The sequence below is a fragment of the Carcharhinus amblyrhynchos genome, chromosome 21 (assembly GCF_965287045.1).
Source record: "Carcharhinus amblyrhynchos chromosome 21, sCarAmb.v2.hapA, whole genome shotgun sequence".
NCBI lineage: Eukaryota > Metazoa > Chordata > Chondrichthyes > Carcharhiniformes > Carcharhinidae > Carcharhinus > Carcharhinus amblyrhynchos.
In genome coordinates, this window is record NC_137344.1 from 4,801,974 (window position 1) to 4,825,409 (window position 23,436).

A 23,436-nucleotide genomic window follows, 5' to 3' on the forward strand; every position below is an offset into this window, starting at 1 on the left:
GAATACAGGTTCAACCCACTTAACTTCTCTTCATAAGAGAATCCCGCCATACTTGGGATTAACCTAGTGATCCTTCTCTGGACTGCCTCTAATGCAAGTGTATCTTTCCTTAGATAAGGGAATCAAAACTGTTTACAGTATTCCATGCGTGATCTATTTCGTGCCTTATCATTTTTTCACAATGGGTGCAAGACTAGAGGCAAGACACATCTAAAGTTCAAAATTTGAGCAAGGTTAGAAATTAGAAACTAGAAACTCCCAACTACAGTTCATGGCTACTTCTAGTATAAACTCCCAGATATAAACTCCATCTGATATGAAATCAACTGACAGCTTTGAGAAGGAGCTAGATCAATGTTCACATAGCTGGTATGACAGAGGAAAGAAAATATCATTCGTTAAAACAAGGGAAGTCTGCTAGAGAATGATCATAGACTCTGGACAGGCACATGTAATGAACTGAATGATTTTCCATATTCTAGACTGCATGTTCTTTTGGTAGCGATACATGTTGCACACACAATCATGACTGAAACAAAGTCAAGGCAATACACTGTCAGCCATGCAATCTCACCCACAGTACCAAATACAATAGCCACTTCACTAAGAAACTGGACAAATAAGAGCTTTTAAGGCTACATATATTTGAAAACTACAGCCATCAGAAAACACTAGACTCTCTTCCCATTCTCTGCAAGTGGAAATACAAATTCTCAGACATACTTGAGAATTGCAGCAGGGATCTTACATTTTCTGTGGAATTACTGCCAACTTGTGGTTCCAATTCTCCCAGCACTCAAAATGGAATGGTGCCAGATGGAACTGCAAGCAAGGCAAAACAACATAGGGGTAACACTCTTAAATCAAGCTTTCCAATGTAATTATACTGTTATTTTCAAAAGAGGTCCAGGAACGTAAAGCTCATACACCCACTCCCCTCTGAATGCCGGAGATTGGTAAGTCCACTTTCATCACTAGAAGGGAGGCTTACAATCATGAGATCCATAATAAACACAAACTGCTGCTCAAGTTTAGCTTCCAGATATGAGTCCCTACATTAAACAGTTCTACTGTTTAAATGTAGCAAGTGTACAAATAATTTTAGCATTCATTAGCATGAGTAAATCTACCTCAACTTACAACCTCACAGTCACAGCCCAGTGGAACTGAACTCAGGCAGTTACTTCTTGACTTCCAGTGTGAACAGAACTCCAGGCAACAGCCAGTGCTGTCTAACTTTTTGATCTGATTTATTACTGCCACATGTATTAGCATACAGTGAAAGGTATTGCTTCTTGCACATTTTACAAAGCATATGTAAATAGAGAAGGAAAGGAGTGAATGCAGAATGTAATGTTACAGTTATAACTAGGGTATAGAGAAGGATGAACTTAATGCAGGTAGGTCCATTCAAAAGTCTGACAGCAGCAGGGAAGAAGCTGTTCCTGAGTCAGTTGGTACGTGACCTCAGATTTTTAAGATCTTTTTCATGACGGAAGAAGGTGGAAGAGAGAATGTCCAGAGTGCACGAGGTCCTCGATTACGCTGGTTGCTTTTCTGAGACAGCAGGAAGTGTAGACAGAGTCAACAGATGGCAGGCTGGTTTCAGTGATGGATTGGGCTTTGTTCACAACCTTTTGTAGTTTCTTTCCAGCAAGCCAGTGGCAACAGAAACTCTGGCTCTCATTAAGCCTTCCAGTTGCTGGATCCTTGGAACTCATGCCGCCAGACTAACTCTATGCGCCTCCTCCCATTGTGGAAGTCTTGCCAAGGAAAGATGCATCACTCTACAATGGGTCAAGCACCCTTCAGAATGAACATTCCAGTTGACTTTGATTCTGGACTCTGGGCACAACTTTTACTTTATATTTATTCAGTGGTTATGCCCTGAACCCGCTTCCTTTTGCCATGCGAATGTAAAAGGGGTAGACGTTGTGAAATCCCTCTCAAGTGTGCCCGTGTATATAAAAATATACCAAACCTTTTTATTTCATCTCAAGTTTGCTGTGCAGGTCATTAACAAAGGATTGCAGCCATTCCAAATTTAAGGGGTGGGGAAAATAAGCGGGAAATCAGAAACAGAGAATAAAGAAAATTACAGCACAGGAACAGGCCCTTCGGTCCTCCAAGCCTGTACCGACCATGCTGCCCAACTGAACAAAAACCGTATGCTTCCAGGGACCACGTCCCTCTATTTGCATCCTTAAAAGTCACTATTTTTTCTGCTTCCACTACCTCCCTCAGCAGTGAGTTCCAGGCACCCACCACTGTGTAAAAAAAACTTGCCTAGTACGTCTCCTTTAAATCCTGCCCCATACACCTTGAACTTATGCGCCCTAGTAATTGACTCTTCCACCCTGGGAAAAAGCTTCTGACTATTCACTCGGTCCATGCCCCTCAATCTTGTAGACTTCTAACAGGTTGCCCCTCAACCTCCATCATTCCAGTGACAACAACCCAAGTTTCTCCAACCTCTCCTCATTGCTAATGCCCTCCATACCAGGCAACATCCTGGTAAATCTTTTCTGTATCCTCTCCAAAGCCTCCATATCCTTCTGGTAGTGTGTCGACCACGTGCGGTCTAACTTAGGTTCTATAAAGCTGCAACATGACTTGCCAATTTTAAACTCAATGCCCCAGCCGATGAAGAGAAGCATACCATATGCCTTCTTGACTATCTTCTCCACTTGCGTTGCCATTTTGTGACCTGTGTACCTGTACACCCAGATCCCTCTGCTTATCTATACTCTTAAGGATTCTGCCATTTATTGTACATTTCCTATCTGCATTAGACCTTCCAAAATGCATTACCTCACATTTGTCCAGATTAAGCGCCATCTGCCATCTCTCCGTCCAAAACTCCAACCAATCTATATCCTGCTGTATCCTCTGACGGTCCTCATCACTATCTGCAAATCCACCAAACTGTGTCGTCTGCAAAATTATTAATCAAACCAGTTACAATTTCCAAATCATTTAGATATATTACAAACAGCAAATGTCCCAGCACTGATCCCTGAGGAATGCCAACTGTCGCAGCCCTCCATTCAGAAACACACCCTTCTATTACTATCCTCTGTCTTCAGTGACCGAGCCAGTTCTGTATCTATCTTGTCAGCTCATCTCCAATCCTGTGCGACTTCACCTTCTGTCATGAGGGATCTTGTCAAAGACCTCACTGAAGTCCATGTAGACATCCACTGCCCTATCCGCAATCATCTTTGTCACTTCCTCGAATCAGGTTAGTGAGACACAACCTCCCTTTCACAAAACCATGTTGCCACTCACTAATATCTCCACTTACTTCCAAGTGGGAGTAAATCCTGCCTCGAAGAATCCTCTCCAATAATTTCTCTACCATTAATGTAAGGCTCACCGACCTGCAATTACCTGGATTATCCTCGCTATCCTTCTGAAACAAAGGACGGACATTCTCCAATCCTCTGGGACCTCCCCTGTAGCCAGTGAGGATACAAAGATTTTTCTCAAGGCCCCAGCAATTTCCTCCCTTGCCTCTCTCAGTATTCTGGAGTATATCCCATCAGGCCCTGGGGACTTGTCTACCTTAATGTTTCTCAAGACCCTCAATACCTCCTCCTTTTTGATCTCAACATGACTCAAACTACCTACACACCCTTCCCCAACTCATCATCCACCAAGTCCTTCTCTTTGGTGAATACTGACGTGTGTTCTCAGTTTCCTAGTTTTGACAAATGCTTCCTTTTTCTCTTTGACTGGTCTGTCAATATCTCTCGTTATCCAAGGGTCCTGAAACTTGCCTTACTTATCCTTCATCCTTACAGGAATGTGCCAGTCCTGAATTCCTATCCACTTACACTTGAAAGCCTCCCACATGCTAAAACACTTCTTTACAGGCAGGTGGAAAGTGGAGAAATCAGGGCTGTTTAAATTGATCGCCACCACCACCACCTGTGACCATAGCATCATCTGGGTTTGTGACAGTCTCATTCTCACCGATGTGAGTGTTAAGTTCCTCTTGCAGGATTGTCCCAGTGATTGACCAGCAGGCTAGACACAGCCCCTACACAGGTCACAACACTGGGAAAATGTACAACACTTTGTCCCGATATAGCATTTTGTAGACCTTGGAAGCACAGTTAAAACCCACCAGATACTCGCAATAATCTCAATCATTATTATTGTAGCTGCTGTATTGCTTTGAACTATAAATATGCTCATTGATAATCCTGCTTATAAAGTTAATTCCCTACTGGTATTTCCACTCTACCTTACTTTTCAAATAAATCACATGTGAAAAATTACTGCAGACTGCAACATATAAATCCACGTATAAAAAAATCCTTCCAAAAACAGAGGTCAACGTATACGCCAAGTATAGAAAGTGAACCGCTGGTGTAGGCAGACTCCATTTTGAAACAGTAAAAAAAAATTGAACATCAGTCATACAAATTAAATCAAGTGTTACATTTCATTTAATGAAATAATTCAACCAAGATAGCTTGAACTACAATTCTAACAATCAAATTCATTATCTTCAGCACCCAATGCACAGTTCACTGAATTCATCCAAAATCATTTTTTTAAATGGCATCACAATAAGGATCCCACTCGCTCAGGTGCTGCACTTTAGCTTTCAGAATCATCCTCTCCACAACACATCACTTTCCTTTCCTTCCATTAGATATTCTCTTTTCTTGAATAGTAACAATTTGTACATTAACAGTATTCCACAATTTGATGATGAAACCACACACAACCTCAACGAGGGCAGCAGACATATTTCCAACACTATAAAGGTCTTTACTCCATCAATTATCCACTTATTCCACTTGGCACAAACATGATCCTTGGAAGGCTAGTTGAAACACATCCAAAGGATGACTATGGACCTTAGATTCCCAGTTTAACTGCAATTTGGGTGATAATTATTCGCAGGCATCTTTTCATCTCGTCAGTTATATGGGACCCAAATATGTCCCACAATAAGCCACATACTTCTTGTCAGCCACCAGAATGCTTTTTCTGCACATTATCACTCCACAACTTCATCCTCTTCCATCCAACCATCAAACTACTGTCATGGATATGTACAAAAAAACTTAAATTTTGGAATGGCTTCGGGGTTGAAAATTACCAGAGGCTTTGTTTCATCGACCACACAGACTGGCACCACCATGAATCTGATCTTACATCCTATGATTTTGAATAGAACTGTTTTCAAACCATTCCACTGCAGCTTGGTTGCTGGACAGTGTGAAACTCATGGGAGTTTGATTCATATGCCCGGTCTCACATGTGGATAGTAGTGTTTTTGCCACTGATGATGCCACAGTCCAAAATGTGCAGTTCAGATTGAATGGCTGTACTAAATTGCCCCTTAGTGTTAGGGGGACTAGCAGGGTAACTACATGGGGTTGGTTACAGAGATAGGGCCTGGGTAGGATTGTTGTTGGTGCAGGTTCGATGGGCTGAATAGCCTCATTCTGCACTGTATGGATTCTACGATTCTCTGGAAGCTGGAAATGTTGGCACCATGGTTTTTGGTTATCTACTGGCATAGCAGCAGGCATTTATGACCCATTAGACAGCTACACCAACTAGCTGTTGATTTGAAATTTCTTCTGAACTCAGTTTGATTTGGCCCACTTAACTGCAGAAAGCACATTGCATTTCAGGTGATGATAAACGTTATGACGATTTGAGTACCATTCTCATACATGGTCAAGATCAAGCCAGTGGCCAGTCACTGTTCTCACTGTACTTATTTGTTCTTGCATGCACCGTTTTTTCAGTACGCTCCTACAATTATCAGTGACCATACATCATCTACCTCGCTAATGCTACTAAAACTTTCATGCATCTTCAAGTCCCTTTCCAAGGCTCAAGTCTCTAATTCATGATGACGTTTTCAATTACAGAATGTTGCTCGGTCAGAATCCTTAATTTTCTAACTTAATTATAGAACAGCACCAGCACAGACTACAGTGGTGCATTCAACGCTACACACTTAAAGCCATTATCAGCTCTTGCGCAATCCAGGAATAAAGGAAAAATGCTTGAAACATTGCAATATTTTTAAAATAAGGACATTTAGATGACTCAAAAAACCTTGTACTGCCAGATGAGCAATACGAATTTTTTCTAATCATTGTAGTGTTATCCAAGCACTTAATATCAGACAAGTGTTCCTCTGCAATTATTGACAATAGTTAACACTGCTTATGCATGTGGCAAATGCATTGCACAGCCTGCATATTTAGGGTAAAACTGGGACAGAAATGGTATGTGGAATTCTGATATAAAAGTTTTTTTTTCAGATTTCTACAAGTTTGTTGTTTTAAAGATGTCATTTTCAGCTAAACCAGCTCATCGACCATGAATGCTAAATCATGAGTTCCACCTCCACTGACAGGTTATATGATCTGATTGGATCAATCAGATCACAGGAAACATCATGAACCATCAACTAAGTGAATCTATGGTGAGGTTCCAGCAAAGTCAGAAGAAATAATTGATGGCAGATCCGTAACAGTTTGCAAGTATGTGCAAGAATTGCAACTGGTAATGAAATGTGTCTCGGTGCTCCCTGCAGTTCAGGAGACAACCCTATTCACTCATGTCCATTTGCAACAATGATTTACATACTCATGTTTCAGTACAAAACAAATTAAATACAACCTGGATAATAGCAAATTACTGTGGATACTGGAATTTGAAACAAAAACAGAAAATGCTGGAAAATCTCAGCAAGTCTGACAGCATATGTGGGGAGAGAATGGAGCCAACGTTTCAAGACGGGATGACTCTGTCAGAGCTGAAGACAATTGGAAACAGGATGAAATTTAGATCGGGGGGGGCATGTGCTGTGGAGGGTGGATAGAGAACCAGCAATAGGTGGAGATGGGCAAGATCGACGAAGATGTCATGGATAGAAAGACAAAGGGAATGTAAATGGTGATCATGGCTAAGAAGAGTGCTGATAGCAGCACATTACGAGATCAGAATGAAATTGCAGAAAAGGTAAGCAGGGTCAAAGGACAGCCTAAGATAGGAGGCAGATGTCCAAATAGCGTGGACTGGGGAGAGGGGACACAGCAGTAATAAAAAAAATGGAAAGTGGGATTAAAAAATGTAAAAATGAACCAACGGAAGAAATGAATGAAGAAAAATTGATGCAAACGGGGTGAAGGTGGTGAAAAGAGTTCACGCTCTGAAGTTACTGAACGCTATGTTAAGATGCCTAATCGGAAGATCAGGTGCTGTTCCTCCAGTTTGCATTGGGTTTTATTGGAACATTGCAACAGGCTAAAGATGGACATGTGAGCAGGATGGTGCATTGAAATGGCAAGTGACAGGAAGGTCTAGGTCCCATTCATGGACAAAACAAAAGTGTCCTGCAAAGCAGTCATTCACTCTGTTTAGACTTCCCAATATAGTAGACCTCACTGAAAGCAGTGAATGCAATAAACCAGATAGAAGGAGGTGCACGTGAAGTGCTGCTTCACCTGAAAAGACCGTTTGGGCCCTGGGATGGTGAGCAAGGAGGAGGTAAAAGAACAGAGAGGTCAAGAATGGGAAATATCAGAAATGAATCATGTGGATCATTCACATGGATCAAGTTTAGAGGAGTGGAAATTGATAAATCCAATCTGGACTCTGTCTGTACTGACCCATCCCCAACATTATCAGGTGGGAGTTGTCACTTCCAACACATAGCTATTAAAATACCAGTTGTCCCATTCCCTCCTGGATACTGATGCCTTGAAGGTGTATTGGCTGTGCCACTCCCAATTCACCACTTTACACATTCCAATTAGTTGTCCAGCACAATGGCATGAATTTGCCATGAGGGAATTGACGAGTGCAATTTATTGCATAGTGCATTGTCATTGCAGCAAATTCCAATCCATTAAGCTGAGGATACAGCTCACATTGTTCAGTGCTGAGAAAATAAGTTGGAAGAAGCAAACATAAGATTGTGCCTCCAGTATGGCGGAGTCCTTTTGTTTTATATTCTTCACTAAAACACTTAAGAGAAAATAGAGTTACTTTCTCCATTTTCCAGAACTCTAGTGACATTATGGAGCAGAAATAAAAACCTGAAAACAGGGATTGCCAACAAACTACTCTTACCAAAATAGGAGACCAAACCTGAGTCAAGGGAGAAAGAAGCAACTGAGTTGGAAAGAATGAAAATGTACATTTATTACCTGAAGTTGCATGCTATCTTCTTGTGATTTATGCACGAGGACTCCCAAATCCCTGTGCTGCGGCTTTTTGCAGTCCTTCCCATTTAAATAATATTCAGCTCCTTTATTCTTCCTACCAAAGTGCAGAACTTCACATTTCCCTACATTCCATCTGCCAAGTTTTTGCCCTCTTAGTCTATATCCCATTGTCAATAATCAGGTTCAACTCTTCCACAGCCTCAGAATCTCACCTAGGGGAGAGCATAACTCAATGTAGCTGGCTGTCCCAGTCATGTAGCTAGAGGGGCAGCAGAAGGAGCAACTGCTCCCTGAGCACATTCTTCAAAAGTGGCACTTTTTCAATGGGATGTTCCTCACAGGCCCCTCAGATCTCTTCCCGAGATCTGAAGTCCTTGATCTGTGTACTGCAATCGTGCAATACTCACACGGGGACTTCAAGCAGCGAGGGAAGGTCACAAATATGCAGCCATCATGACAAAAGGGCAGTTGGATCAAACATCCCTCACCAACAGACATCACCAGCCGAGATTGCGTGAGTAAATAGATTTGGTGATAATCACTTGAAGAATTTAAACCACTAGAGTCCAACATTGACAGCTTTAATTTAAATAAACTCAGCTCATTTAAGTACATAGTAAAGATCAAGAACAAGAGCATGACATTGCAGGAATAGTTGAGTGAAAATATTCAGCGCGTAATTTATCGTTTTAGTCACCATTCATTCAATACTGTGTAGCATTAGAATCGTGGCACCTTTTTTTATGGGCTCGCTCCCCTTAACTTTAGAACCTGGTTACGCCCCCGGGCTATCCAACAGGCAGTGCTTCCTATTCAAGGATCAACACTACAACAAAAACTATGGCTATCTCTGCCAAATGTAAAAAATCTTACTGATTCCCTTCATCAGATATAATAAACCTTACTGATTCTCCTCATTACCTTGCAAGCCAAAGTACACTCAAAACACATCAGCGTCACCCTCTTGCATCAGAGTCTGAATGCTGCAGGTTCCTACTCCAGAGACTTGAGCACATAATGCCAGAGCAAGCTCAAGTGGAGTGAGAATTGTCATTTTGAGCATTAGGTGCTTAAACAAGGCTTGCTCAGATGAGCATAACAGATTTTAATGAAAAGCTGGTGAGTTATTCAGGTCTTCCAGCCAATTTTCAACCAACATCTAAAACAGATTTTCTGGCCATTTTATTTCATTGCTGTTCATCAGTGCTTGCTTTGCATAAATTCATTGCCACACTTTCTACATTAAAACAATGCATAAGCTTCAAATGAACTTTGTACAGTGCTTTCAGAAGTCCTGAGTTCATGAAAGACGCTCTATAGATACAACTCTGTCTTTCTTTTCTTCTACTGGGGTGTCAGGAAAAGGGAAGGTGGTTCAGGGAATTACTGCTACTTTTCAATGGAACCAGTTGAGCAATAAATACTGGGTGAACTTCCTGCTCTTCTTTGTATATTGTCATGGGATTCTTATGCTCAAATAAGAGGGCAGACCACAACTCTGCACAGGACTCCTGAAACAAATGCCAGTTTAATTTGCGCACTCTAGTCACTGAAGTGCGGTTTGAACCTATGACCTGATTTAGAAGCGCACGTGCTGCAACTGAGCCACAACTGACACTTTAGCTGAATCAAACAAGACAAACAGAAGCCAGAAGCAGCAATGCATCCCTTTGATATGTTGGTGCGAGAGATCAATACACCTGTTCTGAAGGGGAGAAAGAACGTGACAATTTTTCCGAGGGACAGAATATATCTGCATTTGGACAGGCACAGATTAACCAGGGACAGTTAGCATGGATGTGTTAAGGGAAGTTTGTATTTTGACAAATTTAATCAAAATATTTTGAGGATGTAACCAATCAGGAGTGCTGATGACAGTAGTACATTTCATGTGATGTATGTGTTCATTCTGACAAATTTACTGGAGTGTCTGACAAATTTACTGGAGTTCTATGAGGATGTGTCTAGGGCAGTGGATAGAGGAGAGCCGGTGGATGTGGTCTTTCTGGATTTTCAGAAGGCGTTTGACAAGGTACCTCACAAGAGGTTATTGCAGAAGGTCAGGGGACATGGAGTTGGGGGTAGGGTGTTAGCGTGGATAGAGGATTGGTTGTCAAATAGGAGGCAGAGAGTGGGGGTCAATGGGTGCTATTCGGATTGGCGGATGGTGACTAGTGGGGTGCCCCAGGGGTCGGTGCTGGGGCCTCAGCTATTTACCATTTATATAGATGATCTGGAGGAGGGAACCGAGTGCAGGGTGTCGAAATTTGCTGATGACACCAAGATTGGGGGAACGGCAAATTGTGCGGAGGGTGTGGAGAGTCTGCAGAAGGATCTAGATAGGCTGGGCGAATGGGCCAGGAAATGGCAAATGGAATTTAATGTTGGCAAGTGTGAGGTGGTCCACTTTGGTAGGAAGAATGGTAGGAAGGACTATTACTTACGTGGCGAAAAACTGCAGCAGGCGACGGTGCAGAGGGACCTCGGGGTCCTTGTGCATGAGTCGCAAAAACCCAGCTTGCAGGTGCAGCAGGTGGTCAGGAAGGCGAATGGGATGCTGGCCTTCATAGCGAGGGGGATTGAATATAAAAGTAGGGAGGTCTTGCTGCAGCTGTATAGGGCATTGGTGAGGCCGCAGCTGGAGTACTGTGTGCAGTTTTGGGCGCCGCACCTGCGCAAGGATATTTTGGCCCTGGAGGGAGTGCAGAGGAGGTTTACTAGGCTGATACCGGAGTTGAGGGGATTGAGCTATGAGGAGAGGCTGAATAAACTAGGCTTGTACTCGTTAGAGTTTAGAAGAATGAGGGGAGATCTCATTGAGACGTATAAGATGATGAATGGGATGGATAGGATAGAGGTGGAGAGACTCTTCCCGCTCAAAAAAGACAGTAGGACTAGGGGGCACAGCCTCAAGATAAAGGGGAGGCGGTTTAGAACGGAGTTGAGGAGGAACTTCTTCACTCAAAGGGTGGTGAATCTCTGGAATTCTCTGCCCGTTGAAGTGGTGGAGGCTGCCTCGCTAAATATTTTTAAGAAGCGGGTTGATGGGTTTTTGATAAGAGAAGGGATTAAGGGTTATGGGGAGAGGGCGGGAAAGTGGAACTGAGCCACGACAGATCAGCCATGATCTTATTGAATGGCGGGGCAGGCTCGAAGGGCTAGATGGCCTACTCCTGCTCCTATTTCTTATGTTCTTATGTTCTTATTAGCAAGGATTTTGATAAAATTCCTCATGGCAGATTGGTCAAGAAAATAAGGACTCAGGGAATCCACATTAAACTTGCACATGGATCTAAAATTAGCTGAGAAACAGGGTGATGGTAGAGGGATGTTTGTGGCTAGAAGTCTGTTACCACTGGAGTTCCACAGGGCTCGTGACGGGGTCCTTGCTATTTGTAGTGTACTTAAGTGTATGGGGTATGATCAAAAAGTTTGCAGATCATCAAATAATCATAGAATTTACAATGCAGGAGGCGGCCATTTGGCCTTACTTAGATAGGCACATGAGTGACACAGGGATGGAGGGTTATAGGTGACAGTTTTAAAAAGGGTCAGAGCCTCGGGACAATACTGGAAATGTAATACTACATGTTAATGTTTTGTCTCTTTTAATCCGCAGGTGTGTCGGCCCACCTTGTTGTCAAACGAGGGGCATGCACATGGTGGGTCGTGCGTAGGCTGCTCTTGGATGTTTCGAGAATGGCCTAGTACTTCACGTCGTGTTGTGTGCTTAAACCTGGACCAGCAGATGGGCACCACAACAGCTCAGTGACTATCACTGCTAGCTATGCAGATACATGGATTTGGGCCGGTGTCTGCAGGAGTTTGCGCGGGTTTCCTCCGGGTGCTCCAGTTTCCTCCCACAACCCAAAGATGTGCTTTTAGGCTGATTGGTGTACCAAATTGACCCTACACTATTCTCCCCTGAATCTGGTTACAATAGGGGTACCATTAACATACACACGGGGCAAGGTAGGTGTAGGAAAATGCTTTAAGATGGCAGCGCAGGCTCGTTGGGCCGAAGGGCCTGTTTTCCGTGCCGGGTTGTTCTTTGTTCTAACCTACAAGTTTTTGGATTGTGGGAGGACACCCATGCAGGCATACGGAGAACGTACAAACTTCACACAGTCACCCAAAGCCGGAATTGAACCAGATCCCTGACGCTGTGAGGCAGCAGTGCTAACCACTGTACCACCCTAAGAAAATATGAAGATAGAATCATAGAAAAACTACAGCACAAACAGGCCCTTCGGCCCATAAGTTGCGCCGATTGTATCTCTACCCACTAGGCTTACCTATAACCCTCAATCCTATTAAATTCATGTACTCATCCAGACATCTCTTAAAAGACTCTAACAAATTTGCCTCCACCACCACCGATGGCAGCCGATTCCACTCACCCACCACCCTCTGAATGAAGAACTTGCCCCGACATCTCCTTTTTACCTACTCCCCAGCACCTTAAACCTATGTCGCCTTGTGGCGGCCATTTCAGCCCTGGGAAAAAGCCTTAGAGTCCACCTGATCAATACCTCTCATCACCTTATACACATCTATCAGGTCCCCTCTCATCCTTTGTCTCTCCAAGGAGAAAAGACCAAGCTCTCTCAACCTATCCTCATAAGGCATGCCACCCAATTCAGGTAACATCCTCGTAAATCTCCTCTGCACCCTTTCTATGGCTTCCACATCCTTCCTGTAATGAGACGACAAGAACTGAGCACAGTTCTCCAAGTGGGGTCTGACCAGGGTCTTATACAGCTGCAACATTATCTCCTAACTCCTAAACTCAATCCTTCAATTGATGAAGGCCAGTACATCACACGCCTTCGTACCACATCCTCTACCTGCAAAGCTGATTTGAGAGTCCTATGAACCCGGACCCCAAGATCCCTCTGATCTTCCACACTGCTAAGTGTCTTACCCTTAATATTATATTCCTTCATCCCATTTGACCTGCTAAAATGTACCGCTACACATTTATCCAGATTGAAGTCCATCTGTCAATTCTCTGCCCAGTCTTGCATCCTATCTGTCACGCTGCAACTTCTGACATTCCTCCGAACTATCCACAACACCTCCGACCTTCATGTCATCGGCAAACTTACCAACCCATCCCTCCACTTCCTCATCCAGGTCATTTATAAAAATCACAAACAGCAAGTGTCCCAGAACAGATCCCTGGGGCTTCCACTGGTGACCGACCTCCATGCAGAAAAAGACCCATCTACAATCACTCTCTGCCTTCTGTGGGCAAGCCAGTTCTGGATCCGCAAAGCAACATCCCCTAGGATCCCAAGCCCTCTCACTTTCTCAATAAGCCTTGCATGGGGGACCTTATTGAACGCCTTTCTGAAGTCCATATAAACCACACTGTTTAGTCACATTTTCAAAAAACTCAATCAGGCTCGTAAGACACAACCTGTCTTTAACAAAGCCATGCTGACTACTCTTGATCATACTATGCTTCTCTAAATGTTCATAAATCTTGTCTCTCAGGATCCTTTCCATCAACTTACCATCCACTGAAGTTAGACTCAATGGTCGATAATTTCCTGGGCTACCCCTGTTCCCTTTCTTGAATATAGGAATCACATCCGCAATCCTCCGGAACATCTCCCGTTTCCATCAACGAAGCAAAGATCATCGCCAGAGGCTCTGCAATCTCTTCCCTTGCCTCCCACAGTAACCTGGGGAACATCCCATCCGGTCCCGGTGACTTATCTATCTTGATGCTATTCAGAAGCTCCAACGCATCCTCTTTCTTAATGTCCACACACAAGCTTTTCAGTCCGCCGCAAGCCCGCACTACAACCACCAAGATCCTTTTCCACCGTGAATACCGAAGTAAAGTATTCACTGAGCACCTCTGCTATTTCTACCGGTTCTATACAAACTTTCCCACTGTCACATTTTATAGGTCCAATTCCTTTGCATCTCATCCTTTTGCTCCTCATATATTTGTAGAACACTTTAGGGTTTTCCTTAATCTTACCTGCCAAGGCTTTCTCATGACAAAGATGACATGAAAATTAATAGGATGGCAAATAATGAGGAGGATAGCCACTGACTGCAAGAGAATCAATAGATTGGTCAGGTGGGCAGAGCAGTGGCAAATGGAATTGAAACCAGAAAGTGTGGCATTGCATTTGGGGAGGGCTAGCCAGGCAAAGGATTACATTATGAGGGGCAGGCACAAAGTAGGCGGTCTGATTGGGGCAGGCACACAGTAGGCGGTCCGACATTGGCATCACCACATCATTATGAATGGTAGAATCCTGGGACGTACCGATGATCAGAGGGGCCTTTGAGCGCATACCCATAGATCCTTGAGGTAGCAGAGGAAGGTAGATAAAAGTAGTTCGGGCATAAGGAATACTTGTCTTTATTAGCAAAGGCACATAATACTGCAGCAGGGAGGTCATGTTCAAACTGTATAAAATGATGGTTAGGCCATAACTGGAATACTGAATGTAGTTCTAGTTACCATATTACAGTAGGGGTGTGATTGCACTCAGTAAGCTGCAGACAAGTATGCTGCCTATGCTGGAAGGTCTGAGGTAAGATTGATAGGCTGAGGCGGTTTTCCTTAAGAACATAAGAAATAGGAGCAGGAGTAGGCCATCTAGCCCTTCGAGCCTGCCCCGCCATTCAATAAGATCATGGCTGATCTGTCACTGCTCAGTTCCACTTTCCCGCTTTCTCCCCATAACCCTTAATCCCCTCTCTTATCAAAAACCCATCAACCCGCGTCTTAAAAATATTTAGCGAGGCAGCCTCCACCACTTCAACGGGCAGAGAATTCCAGAGATTCACCACCCTTTGAGTGAAGAAGTTCCTCCTCAACTCTGTTCTAAACCGCCCCCCTTTTATCTTGAGGCTGTGCCCCCTAGTCCTACTGTCTTTTTTGAGCGGGAAGAGTCTCTCCACCTCTATCCTATCCATCCCATTCATCATCTTATACGTCTCAATGAGATCTCCCCTCATTCTTCTAAACTCTAACGAGTACAAGCCCAGTTTATTCAGCCTTGGAGCAGCTATGGTTGAGAGGGGCCCTGATATAGGTGGATAAAATTATGAGGAGCATTAATAGGTTGATAGGATGGCACTTTTTCAAATAGTACAGGGGTCAATAACTAGGGTCATAGATTTAGGTTAAGAGCTGGAAGGTTAACAGGGAATTTGAGGAGAAACTGTGGTGCGAGTCTGGAATTCTCTACTTGAAAGGGTGATTGAGTCAGAAACTCTCAAGATTTAAGCAGTATTTAGATATTCACTTGCGCTGCCATTATCTCCATGTTTATGAACCAGGTGCTGGAAAATGGGATTAGTGTAGTCACATCTTTGTTAACCAGTGTGGGCATGGCCTCATTTTGTAAATATTGGTGTGTTCTTCCTCTCAGACACTGAAGATCTGTTTTTCTCCTAGATTCCAGTTTTTTAACCATTAAAGTGGCTAAAGAAGTGGGAAAGCCAATTATCTGAGAATTCAGGAGAGTTGGATTATGGTAACTTTAGTTGGTAATATAGTCACAAGCTTTCGAGGGGACTGCCTCTTCGTCAGGTGAATGGAGAGGTGAATGCAGAACTCTCCATTCACCTGACGAAGAGGCAGTCCCCTCGAAAGCTTGTGAGTATATTATCAAATAAATAGGTTGGACTAAAACCTGGTGTTGTCAGACTTTTTACTGTGTTTACGCCAGTCCAACGCCGGCATACCCACATTATAACTTTAGTTGGCACAGGATTCAAGAATGAGAAAGCTGCTTCAGCCTCCAGTACCGTACCATTTACTTTTTAATGCAGTATGGTCGGAAGTAGAAATGATGATGATTTTGGGATGACAAGGGGAAAACGAGAAGCACATACAGTGAAAGATATTAAAAGCAGCAGGCACACCGAGATAGAAAATGGAGATGAGAAGGAATTTGGACAGAGAAATAATCAGACACATCCTGGAAAAGGAGGTCGCCACAAAATTAAAAACATCTATAAACTGTCCTGCAGAATCCCACTCGAAATATATATTAATTTTCCTTTAACTGACCACAAGTCTGTCCCAGTCCTTTCCCACCTCACTTCAGTGAGTGCAGACTGACGGTGGGAAGGTCACAGCCGCGGGTACATTTCAGACAGTCGCTGCTACTTCAATTAACTTCAAACAAGCAAATATTCTCTGAAACTAACTCACTCGGTGATAAAGTGGGCAGAAATGCAGTGAATGTGGGCGGACTGTCGGCTCTCCCCTCACACTCACTCCCCCAGCCGGTGCCTAGGCCTCAGGCTGCTAACCCCTAACAAGCACCGCCGGCCGGGGGCCAAATCCCTATTGCCAGCAAATCCAGCCTTACGTTCTCCGACGAGTAGAATCCGCACATCTTTCCTCATCTTCGCCTCCAGAGCTGCTGGGCAGCCGAGCCCGAATGAGAGAGCGAGGAGCCGCGGAGCGCTCTCCCAGGTGGAGGCTCCGAGGGCTGGAGCTTAGGCCCGGGGAGCGGGACTCAGGCCCAACACGCCGCGCTGTCTTCCCCAGAGAGGGGCGAGGGTGGCCCTCCTACCGCCGGAGATTTCGGAATGACTGTTGGCCTTCCTCACGAATAAACCTCCCCGAACATCCCGGCTCCCGCTCACACTGCACTCCAGCCTGGCCCACAGCTGTCACCTCGCTGCGCATGCGCTCCCGCCACAACCCCTACCACTCGCCCCTTCCACACGCATGCGCTCCCGCCACAACTGCGCCCCATCCCCGCGCATGCGCCCCCGCCACAACCACTCACCTTTGCCGTTTCTGCGCGCGGCTCTGGCGTGCGCGGCCCCATAAGTGACGGTTAACTGCGTGCGCATCTGAGTCGGCTCCGGGGCGCGGCCCTGAAAGCTTCAGGTAGATTCTAGTAGCAGCTCCATCACGTCAGCACAGCAAACCTCTCTACCATACAACACCAGGAGAAGCAGCGAGCCAAGATTATTCAATTCCCATCCCTGGTGACTGTAGGAAGTTTACATTCTTTCTCCGGGTTTAAAAGTTATTTATTAGTCACAAGTAAGGCTTACATTAACACCGCAATAAAGTTACTGTGAAATTCCCATGGTCGCCACGCTCTGGCACCTGTTCAGGTATGCTGATGGAGGCCTTGCTACATGGCCAATCCACCTAACCTGCACATCTTTCAGACTGTAGGAGGAAACCTATGCAGACACAGGGAGAACGTGCAGACTCCACACAGACAGTGACCTAACCTGGGAATCGAACCCAGGTCTCTGGCAGTGTGAGGCAGTAGTGCTAACCATTGTGCCACTATGCCTTACAAGCTAACTCCCATGCTCCAAAGATGTGAAGGTTAGGTTGATTGGCCATGTAAAACTGTCCCTTCGTGTCAGGGAGACTAGCAGAGTAAATATGTAAGGTTATGGGAATAGGAACTGGATAGGATTGTTGTTGCCGGCTTGATAGGCCAAATGTCCTCCTTCTGTACTATAAGGATTCTATGATTCAGTATTAAGCAGTCTTTGGAGCCTGCTCTGCCATTCAGCAAAATAATGGCAGACCATCAATCTCAATTTCACTTTCTTACTATGATCCCTCAATTCCATGAATCTAATGCCGGCCTTCAGCTCAACGACTGAGCATCCACGGGCGGCCGGGGTGGAGAAAGGCAAAGATTTACAACACACTGAGTAACCCTGCCCACTGAGCAAATGACTAAACACTTTAAATGCATTGTTAGTTAAAAATATCTGCAAAGATGATTCAATGCTATGGTGCAGCAGCTAGGAATCAAAACAGAACAATTTGTGCATGTATCTTTGGTTATGTAAAGAATTGTTAATAACTCAAGAAAGTAGGTGTGTGGAACTAATTCCAGAGAGGTAATTTTCACTATCACCCTTTGGGAGATAAATTTGTGGAATAAGACAGGAGCAGAATTAGGCCACTTGGCCCATCAAGTCCGTTCCACCATTCAATCATGGCTGATATTTTTCTCATCCCCACTTTCCTGCCTTTTCCCCATAACTCCTAATCCCCTTATTGATCAAGAACCTATCTATTTCTGTCTTGAAGACACCCAATTCTGCAGCAGGGTTCCACAGATTCACCTTTCTGGCTGAAAACATTCCTTCTCGTCTCTGTTTTATGGGTTTATCTATCTGTTATATCCACCTGAATGGATCTATCTGTTCCAGAATTCACTCAATTTTCATTGGAATAAATGGAAATAAAAATTAGGATGTTATTATCAAATGTGGAAGATCCACTGCACCAGATTATTGATAGTAAAAATCGTATGAGCAAGAACAGAAAGTGTCAAGTCAAATAGAAGATCCTTCCACCCACAAATATGTTTTCAGATCAACTAGTATTGAGAAATAAATGTGGCGTTTTTTCACCATCACCCATATTCAGTAAATAAAACAATTTCTTGGTAATTTTATGTTGGTGTGAACTGACAATACAATGTTTAGATAGTATGCAGAAAATACTGGAACAAACTTTTGATTACTGTGACAGAATTTAAAAATATCAGTTGAGGTAGCATCTACTGCTTTTTGTGAGAAAATTCAAAATTTCTACCACCCTTTGTGTGAAGAATTGTTACTGAACTTTTCTCATGAAAGGCCAAGCTCTTTTTAAGGTTATGTCCCTTTGTCCTAGTTTCCCCCATTAGAGACAAATACTTTTATTGAAAGGCACTTCTCTTTCGTATGAGCTATTCTTTCTGCAAATTTCTGCTCATCATCTCTTCATTTGCAAAGGCATTTTGTCACAAGTGTTTTGTCAGTACCATAGATGAACTCCTGGAGTGTATACAGGATGGTTTTCTGGACAAATATGTTGAGGAGCGCTGCTGCCTCACAGCACCAGAGATCCTGGCTCAATTTTCAGCATGGGTCACTATGTATGTGGATTCTGCACATTGTCCCCGTGTCTGCGTGTGTCCCTCCTGGTGCTTCAGTTTCCTCCCACGGTCTGAAAGACGTGCTGGTTAGGTGCATTAGCCGTGCTAAATTCTCTGTCAGTGTACATGAACAGGTGGTGGAGTGTGACGACTAGGGTATTTTTACTGTAACTTCATTGCACTGTTAATGTAAGCCTACTTGTGACACTAATAAATAAACTTTAGAGAGCAGGCTGGGTATTGTGCAATGAGAGGAATAATTGGCAATTTAGTTGTGCACGTCCCTTTGGGGATGAGTGACCATAACATGATAGAATTTTTCATCAAGATGGAGAGTGAAGTAGTTATTCTGAGACTAGGGTCTTGAGTCTCATTAAGAAAACTATAATGATATGAGGTGCGAGGTGGCTATGATGGATTGGGAAACATTGCCTAAAGGATGACGATGGATAGGCAATGATAAATATTTAAGGAGTGCATGGGTGAACTGCAACAATTGTTTATGCCTGTTTGGTGCAAAAAGTAAAGCCAGAAAAGTGGCCAAACCATGGCTTACAAGAGAAATTAGAGATAGTTTTAGATTCAAGAGAGAGGCGTACAAATTTGCCAAGAAAAATAACAGACCTGAAAATTGGGAACAGTTATAGAATTCAGCAAAGGAGGACCAAGGACTGAGTAAGAAGGTGAAAATAGAATACGAGAGTAAACTTGTGGGGGGCATTAGAAATTAACTGTAAAAGTTTCTATAGGTATGTGAGGAGAAAACAAAAGTGAAGACAAATGTAGGTCCCTTACAGTCAAACAGGAGAATTTATAATGGTGAGCAAAGAAATGAGGATGTGTCTAGGGCGGTGGATAGAGGAGAGCCGGTGGATGTGGTCTTTCTTGATTTTCAGAAGACGTTTGACAAGGTACCTCACAAGAGGTTATTGCAGAAGGTCAGGGGACATGGAGTTGGGGGTAGGGTGTTAGCGTGGATAGAGGACTGGTTGTCAAATAGGAGGCAGAGAGTGGGGGTTAATGGGTGCTAGAACGGAGTTGAGGAAGAATTTCTTCACTCAAAGGGTGGTGAATCTCTGGAATTCTTTGCCCGTTGAAGTGGTGGAGGCTACCTCGCTAAATATTTTTAAGACATGGGTTGATGGGTTTTTGATAAGAGAGGGGATTAAGAGTTATGGGGAGAGGGCGGGAATGTGGAACTGAGCCACGACAGATCAGCCATGATCTTATTGAATGGCGGGGCTGGCTCGAAGGGCCAGATGGCCTACTCCTGCTCCTATTTCTTATGTTCTTATCAAATGGCTGACCAACTGAATAGATACTTTGGTTCTGTCGTCACAAAGGAAGACACAAATAAGGTACCAGAAATGTTGGGGAACACAGGGTTTAGCGAGAGTGAGGAACTGAAAGAAATCAGTACTAGTAGAGAAATGGTGTCGGGGAAACTGATGGGATTGAAAATCGATAAATCCCCAGTGCTTCATAATCTGCATCACAGAGTACTTAGAGAAGTGGCCTGAGCAATAATGATGCATTGGAGATCATCCTCCAATATTCTATAGACTCGGGAACAGTTCCCACAGATTGGAGAGTAGCTAACGTAGCCCAACTATTTAAAAAGGGAGATAGAGAGAAAGCAGGGAATTATAGACCAGTCAGCCTGATGTGGGGAAAACTCTATCAAAGAGTTTATAGCAAAACACTTGGAAAACAATGGCAGGATCGGACACAGTCAGCATGTAACTATGAAAGGGAAATTGTGCTTGACAAATCTATTGAAATTCTTCGACGATGTAACTAATAGAGTTGATGAAAGGGAGCTTCCCCTATCTGAGACACCACTCTTTCATGGTGCTCTGCTCCAGGTCAAGTGACCTGTGTTGTTAGGGGCGGCGCAGTGGTTAGCACTGCTATCTCACAGCCCTAGGGACCTGGGTTCAATTCCAGCCTCAGGTCATTGTCTGTGTGGAGTTTGCATGTTCTCCCCATGTCTGTGTGGCTTTCCTCCAGGTGCTTTGGTTTTGTCCCACACTCCAAAGATGTACAATCCAAAGGTGGATTGGTCTTGCTAAATTAACCATTAGTATCAGGCGATTAGCAGGGTAAATACATGGCGTTATGGGGATAGGGCCTGGGCAGGATTGTTGTTGGTGCAGAGTTGATGGATTGAATGGCCTCCTTCTTCACTGTAGGGATTCTATGTTTCTATAAATTTTGCACTGTTTCTTTTTCCTCTTCATGCACAGACACACTGGGCCTGTCCTGTGTCTGAAGAATTTAAAGATGCAGATCTACTCAATTTAACTGCACGTGCATGGAAGTCCAAAGTTTATCAAGAGTTGAAGTTCCCAACCTCCAAGTTCAACACCACAAGTCTAGCTTTCATAACAATATACATAACGGAATGATTTTTAAAATTTTATTTACAAGTGTTGCAAGTAGGTTTACGTTAACACTGCAATGAAGTTATTGTGAAAATCTTCTAGTTGCCACACTCCAGCGCCTGTTCAGGTACACGGAGGGGGAATTTAGCATAGTCAGTGCATCTAACCAGCATGTCTTTCAGACTGTGGGAGGAAACTGGAGAACCCAGAGGATACCCACGCAGACATGGGGAGAATGTGCAGCCTCCACACAGACAGTGACCCAAGCCAGGAATCAAACCCGGGCCCTGGCGCTGTGAGGCAGCAGTATTAACAGTGATGTAAATTATATTCAGACGACCAATTATTTCACTTGCATCTGTCATCAGTGTGGGGCAAGAAAAGGTCTTCTCCCTCCCAAATTAAAAAAGCCCAACATTCTTTTACAAGGACAATGTTCCTTCAATATAATTGAAATAAAAACCTCTGAACAGCTATATTCAGGCTGTGCTAGGTGTCCTTAAACAGTGGACCAGTGTGACAGAACTGAATGCCTACATTTCCACACAAGGTAAATTCCCAACATCAAACAGCATGTCCCAGAGACATCCAAACAGAAGCAAGGCCCTTCACAGGAACAAAGAAAAAGCAGAGGATCTTGAGTCAGTCTTGTTGGTGTACAATGAAAGAATGGCAAAGATCTGAGAGCTCTTTGTCCACCTGCAGTTTAAGCAGGGAACTGCAAGAAAAACAAAATAATTGAAAATATCAGAGAACATGTATTTAAATTAGTGTCTCATTAACCTTTTGATGGGGGCCAGATGGCCTAGTCCTGCTCCTAGTTCTGTTGTTCTTATGAACAGGAAAATGTTTTTGAAATGTTAAAATGTATTAATAAAATCATTAATCAACCCATGTATTTAACAATATACTAAAATATTGCCGTTGAATGTTTTCATAAAATCCGTACAGTGCAGAAGGAGGCTATTCATCCCAAGTCTGTACTGACCACAGTCCCACCCAGGATGTTTTTACCACAATGCATTTACCCTGCTGATTCCCCTGACACTAGGGTCAATTTAGCATGGCTAATCAACCCAACCTGCACATCTTTGGACTGTGGGAGGAAACCAGAGCACCCAGAGGAAATCCATGCAGACAATATGTAAACTCCACACAGATAGTGAGCTGAGGCCAGAATTGAACCTGGGATCTTAGCGCTGTGAGGCAGCAGTGCTAACCACTGTGACATCCTACAGTGGTTACTTTTAACTTGTTTCCATGGAAAGCAAATCTTGAGTGAATCATATTGTAAATTTAAATTAATCAAATTTGTTAAGTTAGTCCTGTTATGTGGTGGTCACATGTTTCAAACTCTCAATCTCAGCTGGGCAGGAAGTGTAGTGGAATAGCAAAGTACAAAATGTGATCTATGTACAAGGACTCCTGAAGTTCAAAGTCTCTTAGGACTTGGCTGAAATCAAAGGATTTAGTACCCTTGTAAAACTGTGAAGTACTGGGTGTGTAATGGTAGTTTGTGATCAACACAGACACTGATTTTCTCTTCTCCATTGTGCTTTCCAGGAGGCTCTCCACAGCAACACAGTTTAGATCGGAAACCAGACATAATCAATATTCTGCACTTGCTGTGACCACCCCACCAGCTTACGTTTTTAGTATGTATTACTGTCTCTGATCACTATCATTCCCCCAATATGGTTTCCATTTCCACATTCTAAATTCAGATTTGAGTGCAACTAGTGCAGAAGATGCCCTGTTGCCCACCACCAAATCTTGTTTGAACATGTCAAGCATACGTCTCTAAAGACAAGTTATCCTCTTACTCCAGAATCATTTTGTAGAATAAAAACAATTGGCAACTTATTTTCTCTACAACAAACTATCTTGTCAAACTTGTTTCCCCCAGTTCAGATTTCACACCACAAAAAGTGGACTTTGGCCCATCAT

General features: G+C 43.6%; 1 protein-coding gene across 4 annotated transcripts in view; it reads right to left on the bottom strand.

Annotated features, from left to right (window-relative positions):
• rhot1a (ras homolog family member T1a) overlaps positions 1-16,886 on the bottom strand; it is an 83,822-nt gene extending 66,936 nt beyond the window's left edge. For all 4 annotated transcript variants that reach the window (XM_080209338.1, XM_080209337.1, XM_080209335.1 and 1 more), the window contains exon 1: positions 16,562-16,886. In XM_080209338.1, the coding sequence (XP_080065464.1) occupies positions 16,562-16,598 (37 nt within the window). In that variant the 5' untranslated portion in view covers positions 16,599-16,886. The remainder of the gene's footprint in view (positions 1-16,561) is intronic.
• Positions 16,887-23,436: the final 6,550 nt, after the last annotated feature.